This window comes from Tiliqua scincoides, chromosome 11 (assembly GCF_035046505.1).
Source record: "Tiliqua scincoides isolate rTilSci1 chromosome 11, rTilSci1.hap2, whole genome shotgun sequence".
In the NCBI taxonomy this organism is placed as follows: Eukaryota; Metazoa; Chordata; class Lepidosauria; order Squamata; family Scincidae; genus Tiliqua; species Tiliqua scincoides.
The window spans coordinates 11716475-11736531 of record NC_089831.1 but is presented as its reverse complement, the minus strand read 5'-3'; the positions used below and the strand labels follow the sequence as shown (position 1 = coordinate 11736531).

At 48.5% G+C, this 20057-nt stretch overlaps 1 protein-coding gene across 2 annotated transcripts in view; it reads right to left on the bottom strand.

The window, feature by feature from the left end:
- ADGRA2 (adhesion G protein-coupled receptor A2) overlaps positions 1–8758 on the bottom strand; it is a 105322-nt gene extending 96564 nt beyond the window's left edge. For both annotated transcript variants that reach the window (XM_066639806.1, XM_066639807.1), the window contains exon 1: positions 8205–8758. In XM_066639806.1, the coding sequence (XP_066495903.1) occupies positions 8205–8470 (266 nt within the window). In that variant the 5' untranslated portion in view covers positions 8471–8758. The remainder of the gene's footprint in view (positions 1–8204) is intronic.
- Positions 8759–20057: the final 11299 nt, after the last annotated feature.

Here is a 20057-nt window from a genome sequence, read left to right as displayed (position 1 = left end):
TCCCTCGTTAGGACTACAGTACTTTTTCCATTAAGCTATTAGCACAGAGGTCAGCTCGCGAAGCAAGGAATTAAAACCTTGTTAATACGTGCCCAGATAGGTCCTGCCTGCCACCTCGCAGCAGACTGACGTCACAGATGGCCTGGTGGATCAAACCACTAGATACACACCAGCCCTCTGCAGTTGGTCTCTGAGCCTCTTTTCAACCCCTGTTGCAGGAAGCACCAGCTTTCACTTCCCAGCTTCATTTCCAAATGAGCACCGTCACTCCTAAAACACACACACGGGCAGAGCGCTCTTGGCTGCGTACATTTGAGGGTTCTTCAGGAACCTATGAGCCTCTTACATGGGGGACTCAGAGATACAGAGAGAGATGCAGGGCTGGCCCATCCATGAGACTGACTGAGTTGGCTGCCTCAGGTACAGAGGACCCCTACTGCCTGCCTCGGATGCACCCTGGATTCAAACACAGAGAGGGTAGCAGATGTCATGACACCACTCTCTGCTCCTCCATTCCTTCCAACTGGCCTAGGAGGAGAGAAGGGGTTCAACAACATTGGAGCAGGTTGGCCCCCATGGGATGGGTAACAAAGAGGAAGCGTGACTTGTCAATCGCCCACCCACTAGGTTCTTGAAGGCGGGTCCTTTGTACAAATCTATGGTAAGGCCACACCTGGAGTATTGTGTCCAGTTCTGATCGCCGCATCTCAAAAAAGACATAGTGGAAATGGAAAAGGTGCAAAAGAGAGCGACTAAGATGATTACGGGGCTGGGGCACCTTCCTTATGAGGAAAGGCTACGGCGTTTGGGCCTCTTCAGCCTAGAAAAGAGACTCCTGAGGGGGGACATGATTGAGACATACAAAATTATGCAGGGGATGGACAGAGTGGATAGGGAGATGCTCTTTACACTCTCACATAACACCAGAACCAGGGGACATCCACTAAAATTGAGTGTTGGAAGAGTTAGAACAGACAAAAGAAAATATTTCTTTACTCAGCGTGTGGTTGGTCTGTGGAACTCATTGCCACAGGATGTGGTGATGGCGACTGGCCTGGACGCCTTTAAAAGGGGATTGGACAAGTTTCTGGAGGAAAAATCCATTACGGGGTACAAGCCATGATGTGTATGCGCAACCTGCTGATTTTAGAAATGGGCTATGTCAGAATGCCAGATGCAAGGGAGGGCACCAGGATGAGGTTCCTTGTTATCTGGGGTGCTCCCTGGGGCATTTGGTGGGCCGCTGTGATATACAGGAAGCTGGACTAGATGGGCCTATGGCCTGATCCAGTGGGGCTGTTCTTATGTTCTTAACTACAATTCCCAGGAAGCCTTGCAGGTCTCTTGTTATCTGGTGTGCTCCCTGGGGCATTTGGTGGGGTCGCTGTGAGATACAGGAAGCTGGACTAGATGGGCCTATGGCCTGATCCAGTGGGGCTGTTCTTATGTCCTGTGTGGCAGGTTGGGGTTTTAGGGTCCATTTACCCAGGCTTTTGACAAGCTGAAGACCACTGGCTAATGGACCCCACTGATGCGGTGAGAATCAGTGGCTTCCAGAGACAAGCCAGTGAAGGACAGTTCTATTAATAGCTGATTAAAGAACGTTGCAGAATTTTTTAAAAAATTAATAGATAATCCGAAATCAGTGTGAAATGATCCCCATTCGTCAATATCCTTCAGCAGACCCACTTTCTTTCTCGTACTAGTCAAAGACCAAAAACACATGAGCTGGAAGCCGTTTTCAGGTCTCACAGGCACGTTCTCAGTGACTGATAGTCAAGAGGCCATACGGCACCAGCTGCCTTCCAACGGCCCATGTGTTTGGAAAGGAAAATAAATCACATTTTTATAATCCAAAGGCACAGAATATCTTGCCTGGGCCAACATCTTGTACCTGCAGATGTGCAGCTGACTCAGAAATCAGCCACAGCTGCTGAGCCCCTTTGGCAAGGAGTCAACTGCTGATCTCAGCGCATGGGCAAGAGAACTAGCCAGGAATGAGCAGTTATGTTGCAGCGTCCTTTGTATCCCATTCTCAGGGCTTGAGAAGTGAAGCTGCCTGCCCTGCCTGAGGCTCATTCAGACAACAACATCCTGCCAACATTGTAGCCTGCCACTCTCTCCTCTTCCACATGGTCCCTTTCACTCCGTTCTCCAAGTCGCGAGAAGTTGTGGTTCCGCTTTACTCTGCATTGGTTAGACCTGCCTGGAGTACTGTGTCCAATTCTGGGCACCTCACTTTAAGAAAGATGCAGCCATACTGGAGCAGGTTCAGAGGAGAGCGACGAGGATGATCAGAGGGCTAGAGAACAAGCCCAAGTAAAGGACAAGGGAACTTGGTCAGCCTGGAGAGGAGACGTCTGAGAGGAGATATGATAGCTCTCTTCAAATACCTGAAGGGCTGTCATATGGAAGAAGGAACTAATTTGTTCTCAACTGCCTCTGAGAGTAGAAATCCAATGGGTACAAACGGCAAGAGAGGCGATTCCGGATAGACATCAGGAAAAAAATTCCTGATGGTCAGTGTGGCTTGGCAGTGGAACAAATTGCCAAGAGAGAGGGTGGATTCTCCCTCACCGGAAACCTTCAAGCAGAGTATCGACAAGTAACTGCTGGAGATGCTCTAGGAGAGTTTCCTGCTACAGTTAGGAGGTTGGACTAGATGACCTTTTAGGTCGCTTCCAACTCTATGATTCTATTTCACCGCCCACCAATCCTCCGCCTGAGGCAACCATCTCAGTTGGCCTCATGAATGGGCCAGCCCCCTTTAAGACTCTCCAAGGCTCTTTCAACTAGGCTCCCATTTGCTGTACACATTTGCCACTTAGCCCATTTCACGTCCAAACACCCACCAACATCATATAAAATGTACTTCAGCGGACGGACTCAGGAGACCCCTTGCCTGCCTTACAAGCTGAAGCAATCTCCACCGGCAATCCAGAACAAGCAAGGATGCAGAATAAGCATTTCGGAAAACTGAGTAGCGATAAGAAGCAGGAACTGGAAGTGAACCTGAATATATGGAATTGGGAAAGGAAATACCTTTGCTTTTGATAAGCCACTTCCCAATGTACACAACTAAGCTCAGAAACTGGGGGCAGGAAGAGAGAGGTGTGGCATTCTTAATTACAATGAATTAGATCTTACTTGTAGATTTGATCTAAGCCTGAATTTATTAAAAATTCTTCATCATCATCATCACTCCATGTATCACCCAAATGTCTCAAGGCAGCTACAATAACTTCCAGTAAAAACAAATAATTTTTTAAAAAGCATATTAGAGATTAGAGTAATTGGAGATGGATCAAAAATTGCTCTGTCTGCAGTAAACCAACACTCAATTTCAAAGCCCATGTCTGATGAAACATGCAAGTCTCACACTGCCTGTTAAAGAAAGAGACTGGGGTTTCCTGAATCCTCCAAGGCAGGAAACTCCGCCTTTAAGAAGGGCAACCATGGTGAAGTTCCTGTCCCACAGGCCCATCAGAGGAGCCTCACTTAGTGGCTCCATGTGGAGCAGAACCTCCCCAGGTGATCTCAGTGGGCGGGCAGACAGACATCACAGTAGGCGGTCTTCATGGTAAAAAGACGGTCCAAACCATAAAGGCTCTAAAAAGTAACAGGCACCACCTCAAACTGGAGCCAGGAGCCAATATCAAGGCACCGTAGCTCCTGCAGGATGGGACTCATATGGTTCCCTTTCATGGCCTCCATGAACAGTCTAACTGCAGCATTCTGGGCCAGCTGCAGTTTCCAAATATTTTTCAAGCACACATCCATGCGGAGTAGGTTGCAAGAATCTATGCAAGGCACAGATAGCAGATCTGGCCGCAGGCATCCTAAGACATAAGAAAGACAGGACTACATGCTACAATGTCCAACTACATGCTATCTATGTCCAACTACATGCTATCTATGTCCAACTTTTACATACTTACTTGATTTGATCTGGTCACATAGAGGGTGTTAAAAAATTTCCTGATTGATGATGTCACTTCCGGCCATGACATCACTCCCAGGTTAATGACATCACTTCCGGTGGGTCCCAAACACATTGTCATTCTAAAAAGTGGGTCCCAGTGCTAAACCGTTTGGTCGAATAGACAGAATACAATTCATTCAGTTTGTTTTATAATATTCTCTCATTTCAGGAGGACCTGCCTGGGCAAACCGGAAGTGCCTTTCAAAAAGCCTACTGGAGGCTTCTGAAGGGCATGTCCAGGAGGTCTCCGAGGATGCCCAGCCACAGGCTCAAAGTCTGCATATATTCAAATCCATGGACACCAAGCCTATGGATAAGGAGGGCCCACTGTATGTAGTATCTGACCCAATGCTGAAGATTCAACTGGACAACACTTTAGCACACTCCTAGGAGCTCCTACAAAGTCCGCATTTCAAGAAGGCTCCTCCCAGATAAGGCTGCACATGCAGTGCGTAAAGCACAGTGGTGTCAACCACATTCCAGCCCCAAAGTCTCTTTCGTTCAGTGGAAAGCAGCATTATCTGTCTGATTTAATCTTCTGCGATGCCACGTTCCGAAAGGCAAGTCATTCACTTCCTGCAGATCACACAGAGTTAGTCATTTTGGTGCCAACATTCAACTGGGCTGTTCTGTAGAAGGTTGCAGAAACACCGAGGGGAGGGGGGGGAAAACCAGGCACATATAAAGAAATCTGCTGGCATGGTTTTCCTTCCTCCATGAAAGGAAAACTGGCACAAGGGTTGGATTTTTATGAAAGGAGACGGCCCCGCCTCCCCATTTTTGCAAGAGGAAGTGAGAAGTACTATAACTGTTTTCTTTGGAGATCACTGCTCACTCTCAATAGATGCAGTCATCATGTTTCAGAGAGGGGATGGGGAAAATATTCCACACGGAAAACACGGAGGGCAGCTGAACACAGCCTTGCTTCAAGGCTTTGCAACTTCTTAAGAACTGCCCCGCTGGATCAGGCCACAGGCCCATCTAGTCCAGCTTCCTGGATCTCACAGTGGCCCACCAGATGCCTCAGGGACAACTAGGACCACAGAAGAACTACATCCTGGTGCCACTTCCTTGCACCTGGCATTCTGAGGTAGCCTACTTCTAAAACTAGGAGGTTGCATCATGGCTTGTCACCTGTGATGGACTTCAGCCCCGTCAATCCCCTTTTCAATGCACTGGTGTCATCACCACATCACGTGGCAAGGAGTTCCACAAACTATACACTGGGTAAAGAAATATTTTATTTTGTCTGCTCTAACTCTCCCGACACTCAATGTGATTGGATGTCCCCTGTTTCTGGCACAGTGCGAGAGCGAAAAGAGCATCCATCTATCTTCTTGTTTGCACGTAGCCCATTTTGTGGGTACCGCCACTGCCACCACAGATAGGTCACCACCACCACAGATACAGGTCAAGCTGCTCACCCTCAACTGGGGCTTCGCTCTGCACCCTCCTTCCCCAAACTGTGCCTCTTTCAAAGTGCACCTTCAAAACATTTTGGAGGGCAGCTTCAGCCACATTTTACCCACTAGTTCCCCACTGCCCCTGCCATCTCTGCTTCCAGGAATGTTGGGCCAGCCAGGGCAGTGCCATGTGTACTTACTAACTTTCTTAGAGTGCAGTCCTAACCAAATTTCCAGCACTGGCATGGCTGTGTCAGTGGGGCATGTGCTGCATCCTGCAGTTGGAGGGCGGACACGGAGGCCTCCTCGAGGTTAGGCAAAGTTCGTTCTTTTACCTTGGAGTTGCATTGTCCTTATGTTGGTGCTGGAATGTGGGTTAGGATTGTGCCCTTAGTGTACTCACTAACTTTTCAGGGTTTAGAGAGATACCTGTGTTAATCTTTGCAACAAAGGCAACCCAGGATCTTTAAGGTCAACCAATTTATATCAGAATAAGCTTGATTGGTCCACTACAGAGGCATGAACTCTTCTGCAGGTATACACACACACACACACAGGGGGGACGACGACACAAAAAGCAGTTGTAGACAGCAATGTCAGACAGCCCTGGGTTGAAGAGATAGTCAGTGACCATTATTATATAAATGAGGATTCGTAACAGCCATAATTGACCCCATACTTTAGGCAGGCAGAATTAATTGGAGAAGGAAAGACATCCACAGTGAATGATAATAATAATAATAACAGCATTATTTATTTATTTAGTGTATAGTATGTATTATTATCAACAGTATTTATGATATGGGATTGTCAAACCAACAGCCACTTGACGTGGGCTCCATCAGCAGCAGATTGCAAGAGGTCCAAGAGGGCAGACTAGATTCGGGGTGCCTTTCACCCCAAGACTGCTGCCATCGCCTCCCTTCAACCTGCTGCCAGCGCAAAACCACACCAACCTGCTTTTCACTCACTCGAGCATGAACCAGATCATCCCCCCCCCTTACCAAGCTCCTCGCGTGCTGTGGAACCCGTATGAGTTTGCACGGTCTCTGTAAATGAAACCAGAGGCTCCCACATCTCTGGGTTTCACAGCAGCGCACAAGGAGTATGGTAAGGGGTGTTTTGTTTTTGCAGTGCATAGACAACAAACCCAAGATGGGTTCTGGAAGTATTCCAAGTCTCCCCTGGAGATTATAATCCACAGAAGTTCATGCTGAAATAAATTGGTTGGATGGGCTACAATGCTCATGGCAGTTTCTCCCTTACAAGACCGTGGTTAAAGGCAACCTCAAATAATTCCCTCTTTGCATGCTCAGAGACCACTCTGAAAACGTTAGGCTTGATTGCTCAGTATTCTTCCTCCTAGGAAAAAAAGTCCTGTTGAACTCAATGGCACTGAAATCCTCTATGTACACAGCACGTTTCAGTGAGAAAACATGTTTTCTCAATTGCTTACAGAGCAATTTCATGTATTCATCTGGCAGGGTTTTATACCCCACCCCTTCCGTGCAAGCAAGAAGTCCTGCCACAGCAAACTGTGGCTATGGTACAATGTACCTCAGCAGCCTCTAGCACATCTCTGCTTTTGAAAGGAACCACCCACCATAAGGCAAAGCATGTGCAATGCGCAAACATAGCCTGCGGTGCAAAAATAGCTATCAAAACGACAAAGCACATGCATGACACCAGACTATTCCTTTACAGACAAATCCAAATTGATGCTTTGAGATGCCATCATAAGTAATCTTCACTCAGATCGTCATCCTTGGATGAAAGCCACACCCTAAACACAATTCCTAGTAAGAAGCAGGAATGTCTTTCGAGTAAGGTGGACTTAGAACTTTTCAGATGTTTCCGATCTGGATGTTCAGATCTTTCAAATGATGCACCCTCAAGCCAATGAGAAATTCCAGACGGTCCATTCAAAGCAACTTAAACTGCTGTCCTGACATTAAAGCAGACTATACGTTCGTTTTGAAGAACGCACTCTGGCACTAGGAAACTGAATGTCCCAGAACGATATTTTCTAAGGCTGCAAACCTATAAGCACACTTTCCTGGGACTAAGTTCCATTGAGCTTGATGGGGCTTACTTCTGAGCAGACATGCTTAGGATTGCACTGCAGGTCAAATTAAGGTAAATTGGGGGGGGGGCATTGAAATTTTCCTTCCACAAAGGTTGAAGACAATACGTGCAATGCACTTTGTACACTCAGACAGCACAATGCAAAATGTTTCACATCACCATGAAGTGCATGGTGTACCAGTTTGAGTGGAGTCCCTTGGACTGCAAATATTCAAGTTCAAATCCCCACTCAGCCACAAAACATTCCTGAGTGACCTCGGGCAGAGGCTTTCCCCTCAGCCTGTCCTACCTCAAAGGCCTGTTGTATGGCTAAAAGGACCAGGGAGGAGCTATGGAAACCACTCCTTCATCCTGCTGGATAGATCAGTAAGTAATTAAGGCTACACACTTTCCTGGGAGTAAACCCCATTGACTATAATGGGACTTACTTCTGAATAGACATGCATAGGACTGGGCTCTAAGGCTGCCATCCTATAGACACACTTTCCTGGGAGCAAACCCCATTGAACACCATGGGTCTTACTTCTGAGTAGACACGCCTAGGCTTGGGCTCTAAGCTGCCATCCTATAGGCACACTTTCCTGGGAGTAAGCCTCGTTGAACACCATGGGTCTTACTTCTGAGTAGGCACGCCTAGGCTTGGGCTATGTCCGTGTGCCTCTGAGCACGTGCAGAGTGTGATCCCCTTTTAGGAGTGGGACGCCCGCCCGCCCCTACTCCCGGCCCCTACTCACAGGGTGACCGTGCCGTTGGGCAGCCGGCGGGGCGCCGGGGGCTCGGTCAGGTCCTCTCCGCTGCAGCTGACCCTCCTCCTGGCCGCGCTGGGCATGGCCAGCCCCTTGGTCCGCTCGCCCACGCACTTGCAGCCGCGCACGGGCAGCGGGCAGCCGGGCGCTCCGGCGGAGGAGCCGCGGCACAGCGCCGCCAGCAGCAGGAGCCAGGCGGCCGCCCAGCGCATCCTCGGCGGCTCCCGGCGGCGGCGGCGGCGTCCGGAGCGCATCGTCAGCCCATCCCGCCTCCTGCGCGGCGCCCCAGCGCAGCCTCGCCGGTGGGTCGCGCACTCTCGGGGTGGGTCGCCAAGTTTGGGGGTGCCGAGGGTCTCATGAGCCGGGCCAGGGTCTCAGCCCCGCGGGCGGTCGCAGCTCCGCGGGTGCCAGCAGCAGCAGCTCGCAGCCTGCCCGGAGCTTGGCTGCCCCCCGCGCCCGCGCTGCCCCATGGCCGGCCGCGAGCGCCGCGCCTCCAGCAGGGACCGCGGGGCTCCGACGCCGCCTGCGAGCGCGGAGACCAGCCCGAGGTCTGGGCTGCTGTGATTGCGGGTCCCTCCCCTCCGCTGCCTCCCCGGCCGGCCCCCGCAGCCACCACGCCTGGGCCCTAGCGCCTCCTCGTTTCTGGCTGGAGCGACAATGCGTTGAGCAGTGGCTTCCAAACTGTGGGTCGCCAGTGGGTCGCAATTTTTGGTGGGTCGCGAAGCTGACAAGGCAGATGAGGCTAGGTGCATCACTGAACAAGATGCGGGGAGGTTCTGTCACCGTTATAGCCACCCCCCTTGGCATTCCTAAATCAGGCAGCAGGGTGACCAGATGTCATAACCGCAAAAGAGGACGAGGCACCCCAAAATGTAGGACATCCAAGAAAAATGTAGGACATGACAGTAAATATTGATTTCTTGAAGTTAATTGAAACACTATATTACTTATATTACAAAATTTATTACAAAATTTAAAACTATATTGCATATAATTTATTGATTACAGGAAGGCTCTGCGCTGCCTGCTCACAAGGAAAAAGGAGAACATTTAAATTCTTTTCCAGTTCTTTTCAGGTAGACTTGATTCATGTAGTAAATGAACACATGGGAGGAATGATTTAGGCCGCAATCCCATTCTGTACACACTTTCTTGGGAGTAAATCCTATTGAGACAGAGAGGTTTACTTCCGAGTAGAAATGCAAAGGTTTGTGCCTGGAATGTAACATGATGCATCCGGGTCAACAGGGCAAGTGCTATATCCTGGGAGGGGGTCACAGAGCCTTCCTCAAGGTAAGGGAATGTTTGTCCCCTTCAGGAGCTGCATCAGCTCTGGAAGGTTGGATAGGATTGGGCCCTTTGTCTCAGATAGCCTTTAGGAAAGATGATGTATGCTCTATGCAACTTTCTCAGTTTGCCTCCTACTGAGCCTGGTGGATTTCCTTGCTAAGGTCATTTTGGAAAAGGTTTCAAATATCAAACCTGGGTGTTACTGCACATGAAGCAGGGGCAGATCCAGTGTTTGCGTTGGGGGGGGTGAGCACTACCTTAACTCTAGAGCCCGGGTCAAGTAGGCAGGTAACCCTGGGCTCCCATTTGAACTTTGGCCTCCATGGCCAAGAGGCCAAGATTTGCTGGGTGGGCAGCCCTGCACTCCTGCATGGACTTGAAGCTACCTGCCAGGTAGACCTGGCCTCCCCTTCCGACTCTGCCCTTTGGAGCCACCTCTTCCAGGTGGGTAGACCTGGACTAACTTTGGCCTCCATGTCTGAGGTTTCCTGGGCAGGAAGACCTGGGCTCCTGCATGAACTTGGAGCCCTGATCTACTTAAGAACATAAGAACAGCCCCACTGGATCAGGCCATAGGCCCATCTAGTCCAGCTTCCTGTATCTCACAGCAGCCCACCAAATGCCCCAGGGAGCACACCAGATAACAAGAGACCTGCAAGGCTTCCTGGGAATTGTAGTTAAGAACATAAGAACAGCCCCACTGGATCAGGCCATAGGCCCATCTAGTCCAGCTTCCTGTATCTCACAGCAGCCCACCAAATGCCCCAGGGAGCACACCAGATAACAAGAGACCTGCAAGGCTTCCTGGGAATTGTAGTTAAGAACATAAGAACAGCCCCACTGGATCAGGCCATAGGCCCATCTAGTCCAGCTTCCTGGATCTCACAGTGGCCCACCAAATGCCCCAGGGGCATAATTTACTTTACTTGCATAATAGACCTGGGCTCCCATTCCAACTCTGTCCTCTGGAGCCACATCTTCCAGGCACATAAACCTGGGTTGTTAGCCATGCTTGGTCTGCTCCGCATCCTGGCAGGTGCCCTTCCCCACTGCTGCAACAGTTGGGGAGGCATGTACCCATGCTCCCCCTTGGATCTGCCCCTGTCATGAAGTCACTGCTTCTGCTGTATACAGCATATACACACTATGTTTTCTGGTGGTGGAATAGGTCGCAGCGGCTATGTCTCCTCTCATTCCCCATCGACAAATGGGAGGGGGGGAATGTTTGCTGATAGTAGTTTCTCTCTCCCCCCAGGCTGGTAAGAGCATCCCATAACATACAGGTTCAGAGATGGGCTCTCCGACCAAGCACAGACCCTCACCCAGCGACCAACCAGGCTTATCCTTTACGCGCCGAACCAACCAGCACTGCAAGGCCAGGAAGGTTGTGCTCTGGCTATTTACAGCTGGCGTGGATAGATGTTGCCGTTATCTGAAATGGCATTTGCACTTTGCCCAGAGGTGGCCCCTGCACTTCTCACAGTTTTCGATCTCCTTGCTGAACGGTTTTCCCTTCCCTGCCGTACATGTGAGAATAACATTTCATCGATCTGATGACCTGAACTCTCATCCACCGCTGTTTCTGCCATCACAAATCTATTAGCCTTTAAGATACCGCAAGACTATGGGGTGCGATCCTCAGCTCTGTCCCACTGACTTCAATAGGGCTTCCTCTCAAATAAGCATGCATTGAATTGCAGCCTTTTTTTGTTTTCACAGCCGAGCATGGCTAGCCCTTTGGATTTATACTTTGGACTCATTGTTTCAACAGACTAAGGAGTGGGGAAGAAGCAGTCAGATGGACTGTGCCCAAAGGGACAAGGTTGTAACCAAAACATTTGAGAGCCACACAGCTCTCCAAAACATGGGCTGAACCACCATCAGCACATCCCTGCCCCCCCCCCAACACTCACAGCATCCTCTGTGAGCCAAACGGGATGGTCTTGGCCGATGCCACATCCCACGGGATGCCAGTCAGGGCAACTTGAAGCAATGGCTTCTTGAGCGAGAGAGGTCATGCCCACCCCTCCAAGCTCCTCTCCGCTGAACCTCCGCCACTTCCTGAAATATTCCCTCTCCAAACAGTCGGCTCCGCATCCAAACCAAAGAGAAATGTGAGACACTACGAAAGGATTACAGTTCAAACAGTGCTTCCCAAAGGGGCTGAGAACCGTGTGTTGCAGGTCTCTTTCAACTCTGGCCAAATCTTCTCAGTGCTTTCCCAGATAAACACCAGCACCAGTCCGTTGGAACCATTTGGGTACGATGGCAAACAAAAAGGTGGCTTAGATGACATTGTAACAACACCAGCCTCCCATATGTAGATCATTCTTGAGCCTCTCAAAGCAAGCTCTCTCTCTCTCTCTCTCTCTCTCTCTCTCTCTCTCTCTCTCTCACACACACACACACAAAATATTTTAACATTTATTTTCAAAATACAAAACACGAGCCCTGCTGGATCAGGCCAAGGACACGTCTAGTCCAGCTTCCTGCATCTCACAGTGGCCCACCAGATGCTTCTGGGACCACACAAGATACCTGTATCCTGTTGCCATTCCCTTGCAGCTACCTCTGGAAACCCAGAGGTTGTATATAGAGTTGGACATCGATATCCGCGGAGCTTCAAACGTAGTCTTGTAAGGAAAATGCCCCAGCCCGATAATCATTTTGTATGCTGTCTTCTACATTTCAAGCAAGCATGAATTGAAAAACCATATCAAAGGCGTGTCAATGAGATCCAGAAATTGACAAACCATGCGCCACAAATCCTAGTGACCATCAGAGCACAGCAAAGGAGAAAAGAAAGCGACAGTCGTGACCCCCAGCTCATCTTTCCAAAAGGATGCCCGAGTAAGGAGTGAAGATACATCATCATTTAGGCTGAAGTCCTACGCACACTGATTTAGGAGTCAGTCCCATTGAACTGAATGGGACTTACCGCCCAACCCTAACCAACTTTCCAGCACTGATGCAGGGCCAATGCAGCCCCAAGCAAGGGAACAAATGTTCTCTTCACTTGAGGAGGCCTCTGTGACTAATCCCCCACCACCGAATACAGCGTCGTCGTCGTCCCCCCATTGGCACGGCTGTGTCGGTGCTGGAAAGTTAGCTAGGATTGGGCTGTTGCTTCTGGGTTGGCATGCTCTGTGAGATAGGAGACCCCTGTCTGAAAACCCTGGAAGGCTGTTGCACATATTGGAGGGCCATCAATGTACATGGCACTTTCCGCAGAGCAAATATGCAGGTCCCTGCCCCAAGGGCCTTACAATATATTGATACAAGGGAGACAGCAGAGGGAAGGAGATGGAGGCAAGGATAAACAGGGGAAGCTTAAGTTGCATATATTTCAGTTTAGTTACAGTAGAGCAGTGGTTCTCACACATTTAGCACCAGGACCCACTTTTTAGAATGAGAATCTGTCACGGCCCACAGGAAGTGGCGACATGACTGGAAGTTAAACCATCAAGCAGGAAACATTTTAACAATCCTAGGCTGCAATCCTACTCACACTTACCCAGGAGTGAGTCCCATTGACTATCATTGTTAAAAGAATATACATAGTAGCTTGTTAAAAAAAGTACAGTTCTATAACATTTCACCCAAATGCAGGCACATACCATGGTAGCATCAGGTCTAATAGATTAAAAATAAAATATTGACATGAATGGGGACCCACCTGAAATTGGCTCGCTGCCCACCTAGTGGGTCCCGACCCACAGTTTGAGAAACACTGCAACAGAGAAAAGGACTAAGGTATGGTGCCAAAGGCTTGATGGAAAAGTTCTCGCTTAGCTTATGCTCCCCGAGGTGCTCATTTTTTGTGTATTTCTTTTTTATGGGAGAGACAGACCATGACATGAGTGTTCCCCTCTGCAATCAGGATGGAGCAGTGTAGCCCAGATGCAGGGCATCCACTTCGGAGGAGACTGAAGACCACATTTTCTCTTTCTGATGGCCAATAAAAACAGCTTCAGCAGAGCTTTCCTAGAGGAAACCCAATACCCACTGAATAGACAAAGCCCTCTTTAGAAGGAACTGAGGGCCAGTATACCGATTCCAAAGGAATTTCCTCTGTTGCGAATACAGCAACTGGGAATACTCACCTGTTGTTCCCAAGCCGGGCAGAGAGGCCATGTTGAGATTCAAACTTGTCGAATCTAGACAAATCTAAGGCATATATACATACGCCCTAGACTGTCCAAACACTCTCAAAGCCAAACTTAGACATGGGGGCTTCGGTTTCCAACTGGGAGGGACATGATTGAGACATACAAAATTATGAAAGGGGTGGATAGAATGGTTACAAGAGATGCCCTGAACCAGGGCACAAGAAAATATTTATCTAGCCAGCATGTGATTAATCTGCGGAACTCCTTGCCACAGGATGTGGCGATGACGCCTGGCCTAGATGCCTTGAAAAGGAGATGGGACAGATTTCTGGAACAAAAGCACATCATGGGTTACAAGCCATGCTGGGCATATGCACTTCCAGGCTATCAGAATGCCAGGTGCATGGGAGGGGCACTAGGATGCAGGAACCTTCATGTCTTGTGTGGTTGCTGATGCACCTGGTGGACCACTGTGGGATACAGGAAGCTGAACTAGATAGATTGGCCTTTCTCCTGATCCAGCAGGGCTCTTCTTATGTTCTTACGGTCATAGCCTCCTTGGTGCAAGACTGGAGATTAACCAGGGCTGTTTTGCCCAATTCCTGGTCCAAGCTTTGCTTAGAGAACCTGTGCCCACCTTTAGCTAATTAGTTCCCCTTTTCTCCCAACAATGGCCCTAGTTTTGCAGTGAAGGACCCCACCACCAGGGTAGCTTGCCTGTTCAACCTGCAGAGGTCCTCCTTCCTCCCCTCTCCTGCCAGCAACCTCTCCAGCCTTCACAGCAAACACCTTGGTCCTCAGCCAGTCTTGGGTGTGGCAGCTACACACCAGTCCCCATTCCAGTAATCCTCAGAAGTCCATTCACCCATTTGTCCATTTGTCAGTCAACAGGTCTAGTAGTTCATCAATCTAGTCCAGGGATGCCCAAACCCCAGCCCTGGGCCACTTGTGGCCCTTGAGGCCTCTCAATGTGGCCCTTAGGGAGCTCCCAGTCTTCAATGAGCCTCTGGCCTTCTGGTGATTTGTTGGAGCCCACACTGGCAACTGCTCTCAGTGTGAGGGCGACTGTTTGACCTCTCGCGTGAGCTGTGGGATGAGGGCTCCCTCCACTGGTTGCTGTTTCACATCTGTGATGCAGTAGTGGCAGAAAAGGAAAGGCCAGCCTTGCTTTGTGCAAGGTCTTTTATAGGCCTTGAGCTATTGCAAGACCTTCATTCATTCATATAAGTTCATCTTTAATATATTCATTTATGTAAACGTATGTAAATTTATTCAAATTTGAAATGGAAATTAATTCTTTTTTTTTCCCCCTGGCCCCCGACACAGTGTCAGAGAGACGATGTGGCCCTCCTGCCAAAAACTTTGGACACCCCTGATCTAGTCCAGTAGATCCTCAATCATTAGTTCCTCAGTCCATTATTCTGTTTCTTTCTTTCTTTCTTTCTTTCTTTCTTTCTTTCTTTCTTTCTTTCTTTCTTTCTTTCTTTCTTTCTTTCTTTCTCCAAGCTATCCTCCTACTACCCACATCCCTTTTCCTTCCCACAGGTGCTGCTTTAACCCTGAGCGCCTTTTTGCCTTCAAGTGGCTGCAGCTGAGTAGCACACTCACTGTAATCTAAGGCCCTCCTGTTAACCCCATGATTGCCTGCCAGAGCAAGGGACCACTGTTGACCCCACACCTTATCTCCTTGAGGGATCTTGCACATTTCCATTATGAGGGCCTTCCTTGATCCTTTCCATTTCCTGAAAGCATGCTAAATGCCATTCCCCTTTATTGGTCAGCCTGTCACTGCTGGCCTTCCTTCTGTTGTTTGAATTTGGAAAGGAAGAAAGAAAGAGCGTGAAAGAAAAGTGTGGAGGAGAATAGTGGAATATAGAGGGTCTAGCCTATCACTCTCCTCTCCTCCGCACTGTTTCTTTCTGCAAATCCAGGCAGGGCTGGCCCATGAGCTCCGGGCCCCTGAAGCAGCCTGCCAAAAGCTGCCCTCTCCCTTGCCTGCTGAAACGTCAGCCAAAACTCCATCTTGGCCCAGTTCAGATGAAGGCAGGCTGCTTCTTTGGAGAGCTGAGACTGAGCAGCCACCTGGCCTCCCTGCAGCCCAGTTCAGTGGTGCCACTAGGGCTTGCATCATCAGGTGCAGGAGGCCAGCACATGATGGACCTCCTCCCATGCAGTGGGCAGGGCAACACCCCAGATGGTGGGCTTGGCGATGCGACATCGCTCCACCCTGTTGGTTTTCTTGGCCATAACTTTTGATAGAATAGAGATATTTAAACATGGTTTGATTCGTTGCATTCTGCATGACATTACGCATCCAACGTTATATAACATGACGGTATTATTCAAAAATAGCAAGATTTTAAAAATTTTGGCCAGTAGTGTTGTCGTCCCCATGTGTGTGTCACCCAGTGTGGCCTGCACCCCCCTAACGACAGCACTGGCCTGTTCCAAAGCCACCGCTTGGCCTCTGCCCTCCTTAACTGAGTGTTGTTCATAGCTCACTGAGGGCCCAATCCTATCCAACTTTCCAGCATTGGTGCAGCAGCAATGGAGCCCTGAGGAAAGGGAACACATGTTCCCATACCTTGAGCAGCCTCTATGATTGCCTCCCTCCCACAGGATACAGAGCACATACCCCACTGGCACAGCTGCACTAGCACTGAAAAACTGGAGAGGATTGGGCCCTGAAGCAACATATCAATTCAATAATCCTTTGAGGCAGCTAGCTGGAGAGAAAGGGGAGGTGAGAATTTTCAGACGTTGGCTGCAATCCTAACCAACGTCCCAGCACTGGCATAAGGGCAATGCAACTCCGAGTTAAGGGAACAAATATTGACTTACCTTGAGGAGGCCTCTGTGACTGCCCCCCAACTGCAGGATGCAGCAGTGGGTCGTGAGCCAATTTCAGGTGGGTCCCCATTCACTTCAGTGTTTTATTTTTAATAGACTAGACTTGATGCTACCACGGTATGTGACTGCATTTGGGGAAATGTGACAGACCTGTACTTTTAACAAGCTACTATGTATGTGCTTTTAACAATGATAGTCAATGGGACTTACTCCTGGGTAAGTGTGGGTAGTATTGTGAAAAATTTTCCCGCTTGATGATATCACTTCTGGTCATGACATCACTTCCGGTGGGTCCTGGCAGATTCTCATTCTAAAAAGTGGGTCCCTGTGCTAAATGTGTGAGAACCACTGCTCTAGACTCATCACTTTTTATTTTTCAGAGCAAAAGTTAAGAAAACCCAGTAGGGCATACCATCAGGGCACCTGCTCGGTCTTCAGGTGTCAGACAGATGTCCCGTCCAAGTCGAAGCTTTTGCCTCTGCTTCGATCTCCTGTGTTTAGGAGAACCTACCAAGCAAGGCAAGCTCCCATCTCTTCCAAACCCCAAACCCTGGAATGGTTGCGGTTGTTTTTTTAAACCTTTTATTTTCTGAAAAGTAGGAAACAGCGCCACCCAGTGCTCAATCTGTCAACTCCCCTTCCCTATGCTTCTCCCAGCTGCCTTTTAAATTCACACAGGATGAAAAGGTGGTCACAAACATTTGCTCCATGAGAAGGCAGACAGGAGCAGATTGATGGTGGAAGCCTTCCCACATCACATGTGGACTTTGACTTCAGTGTTTGCATGTTAGGTTACTTGCAGAACAGATTCACATTTTTCCCTTCACCGAAGGCTGCTAAAATCTAATATAGTCTCTCTCGCATCTAACTCCTGGATTTCTTATGCCCACTTGTCTCCACCCTTGGAGAGGAGTATATACTGCTATATGCTGGTAGTATATATAGAAGTATATACCAACTTCACCTGGTACCAGTTGAAGTTCATGCCTCACCTCGAAATCCAAAGTTGACCATTAGAGCCCCCAGGCACTGTTGCCCATCCTTGTCTCCCGAGCAAGTGCTGATAGAAGCAAAGAGAAGTAGCAGACCCTCCCATTCTTGCTCTCTCCCTCAAGATCACAGCACGGGCGGGGGCATTCAGATTCATATGAAGAGGTTTGGCAATGACTGCAGGGAAAAAGGGGAATCTTTCCCCCCCCTCAATCAATTGGAACCCAGTGTGTAATTAGCCTGTGGAACACCTTGCCACAGGATGTGGTGATGTCATCCGGCCTAGATGCCTTTGGGAATTGGGCAGATTTCTGGAAGAAAAGTCATTCACAGGTTACAAGCCATGAAGGGTATGTGCAACCTCCTGGTTTTAGAAGCAGGCAGGATGAAGGTCTCTTGTTGTCTTGTGTGCTCCCTGAGGCAGCTGGTGGGCCTTTGGTCTGATCCAGCAGGGCAGGAGGTCTGGTCTAGAGGGTTGAGCCTCCATTTGCCTGAAGATAACATCTGAAGGTCGCCAGTTCGAGGCCACCGGCACCGTGCAACCTTGAAGCAGCAGACAAGCTGAGCCGAGCTATTCCATCTGCTCTGAGCACGGGAGGATGGAGGCCAGAATGTGCGACCAGATCAAGAAAGAAACATCTGAACATTGTGGTTTCTTGAAAGATAGAACCTTTCAAATTGTAAAAATCCCTACGGGGATTTAAATTGCCTACCTATGTAAACCGCCTTGAATAAAGTCTGAGAAATCTGAGGACCAAGAAAGGCGGTATAGAAATACCTGTATTATTATTATTATGTTCTTATGAAAAGGGGAGGACTTCTAAAAAGTATAGATGGAAAGTGCTGTCTCAAAAGTGGCCTTGCCTCCTGTATGGGAAAACCCAGGAATGCCTCTCTCTAAGTTGATGCCCACATTCCAAGGGATGCTTCTGTGCTTTTTTTTTTTTGGGGGGGGGGGGGTACCACTTTTCCAATACCATGGCTGCCACCAGAGTAGACAGCTGTGTGCAGGAGCACATGTTTGCCCCACAATTAGCACTTCCCCACAATTAGTACTTCCTTCTTTGGCTCCTTGGAGTGCTGGACAGTGGCAGTCACATCTTGCCCATCACCACCCTGGCATCTCCATTACCAGGCCAGGTGGGGCTACCTCACACCTACTCACCATGTATCACCTGCCCCATTGTGGAGACCTGGCTGAACAGCACTGCCCCCAAAACAGGAAGTATGCATTTCTCTTTTTCCTTTCCATTTCAACTGGAATTGTAACCCAATCCCAGGCATATTTACTCAGAAGTCAGCCTCATTCAGTTCAATGGGATCTAATTCCAAGTGCGTATGTATGGGATTTCAGCCTTAGTCATGATAGACTGGATTCAACCTTTTTTCCCTCTCTCATAAGCAATTGAATCTGTATACGTTGGTGTAATTAACCAAGTGATCAGATAAAGCTTACACAGCAAAGTCTTACTGGATCAGGACCAAGGCCTATTAGTCTAGTCTCCTAATTTTCACAGTGACCAATGATGTCCTTGGAAAGCCCCCACCCCCAACTGGAGATGAAAGGCAAAGTCCCTCACCTGCCCCTTTTAAAGATACAGGACATCTGGAAATCATATAGCCCAGCATTTCTCAAACTGTGGGTCCCACCTGGTGGGTCGTGACCAGATTTCTGGTGGATCCAGGAGAGCCTCCAGTGATCACAGAAAGATCCGATAACTAATTGCCTCAACCCTGAGGCTATTCAAAAAGCAGAAAGCTGAGCTCCTGCAATTTGCAAGCTTGTGCAAATCTAGGAAGATAAACATTTGAGTGTTTTTTTTTCTGGTGTTGCCCCCCCCCCCCAGCCTGTGAATGACAGGTCATGGGGCAGGCGAAGGCTGGATCACACAACTAAGCCCCACAGGCCTTATTAGGATTGCCTCATAAGGATTGCCTCATTGCCTCATATTAGGAAATGGAGATTTTTTCCTTTTTTGCAAATAAATAAGCCATTCAATGCAAATAAATCAATGTAGATAAATAAATCAATGTAAATATTTCATTTCTTTCTAGATCAGTTGTTTTTTTTTAAGTCTCACAAAGCTAGGTGGGCCATAATAAAGTGTCATTAAAAAGTGGGTCCCGGTGCTGAAAAGTTTGAGAACCACTGAATATAGCTATTACAATTAGGCTCCTACTTCATCTATTCAATTTGCTGAAACACTGGTTCCCAAACTTTTTAGTGCCAGAACCCACCTTTAAAAATGGTATTGTATTAAGAGCCACCTAGGTTTATCAGACCTTAACAAAAGGAGAGCTAGAAAAAAACATATTATTTATAAGTAATAATAACCAGAAAAAGACCCTCAAACATTTATTCTTTCGATATTTACACATGCTTGCAAACTACAGGAGCTCAGCTCTTTGCAGAGTAATTAGCAGGGTAATTAGCAACTACTTTGCAAACTGTAAGAGCTGAGCTCTTTGCAGGATAACTACCAGCTTCAAGTCCTGATTTTTTAATAGACAAACTGCAATCCTAACCACACTTTCCTGAGAGTAAGCCCCATTGAACAAAATAGGACTTACTTCTGAGTAGACCTGGTTAGGATTGTGCCCT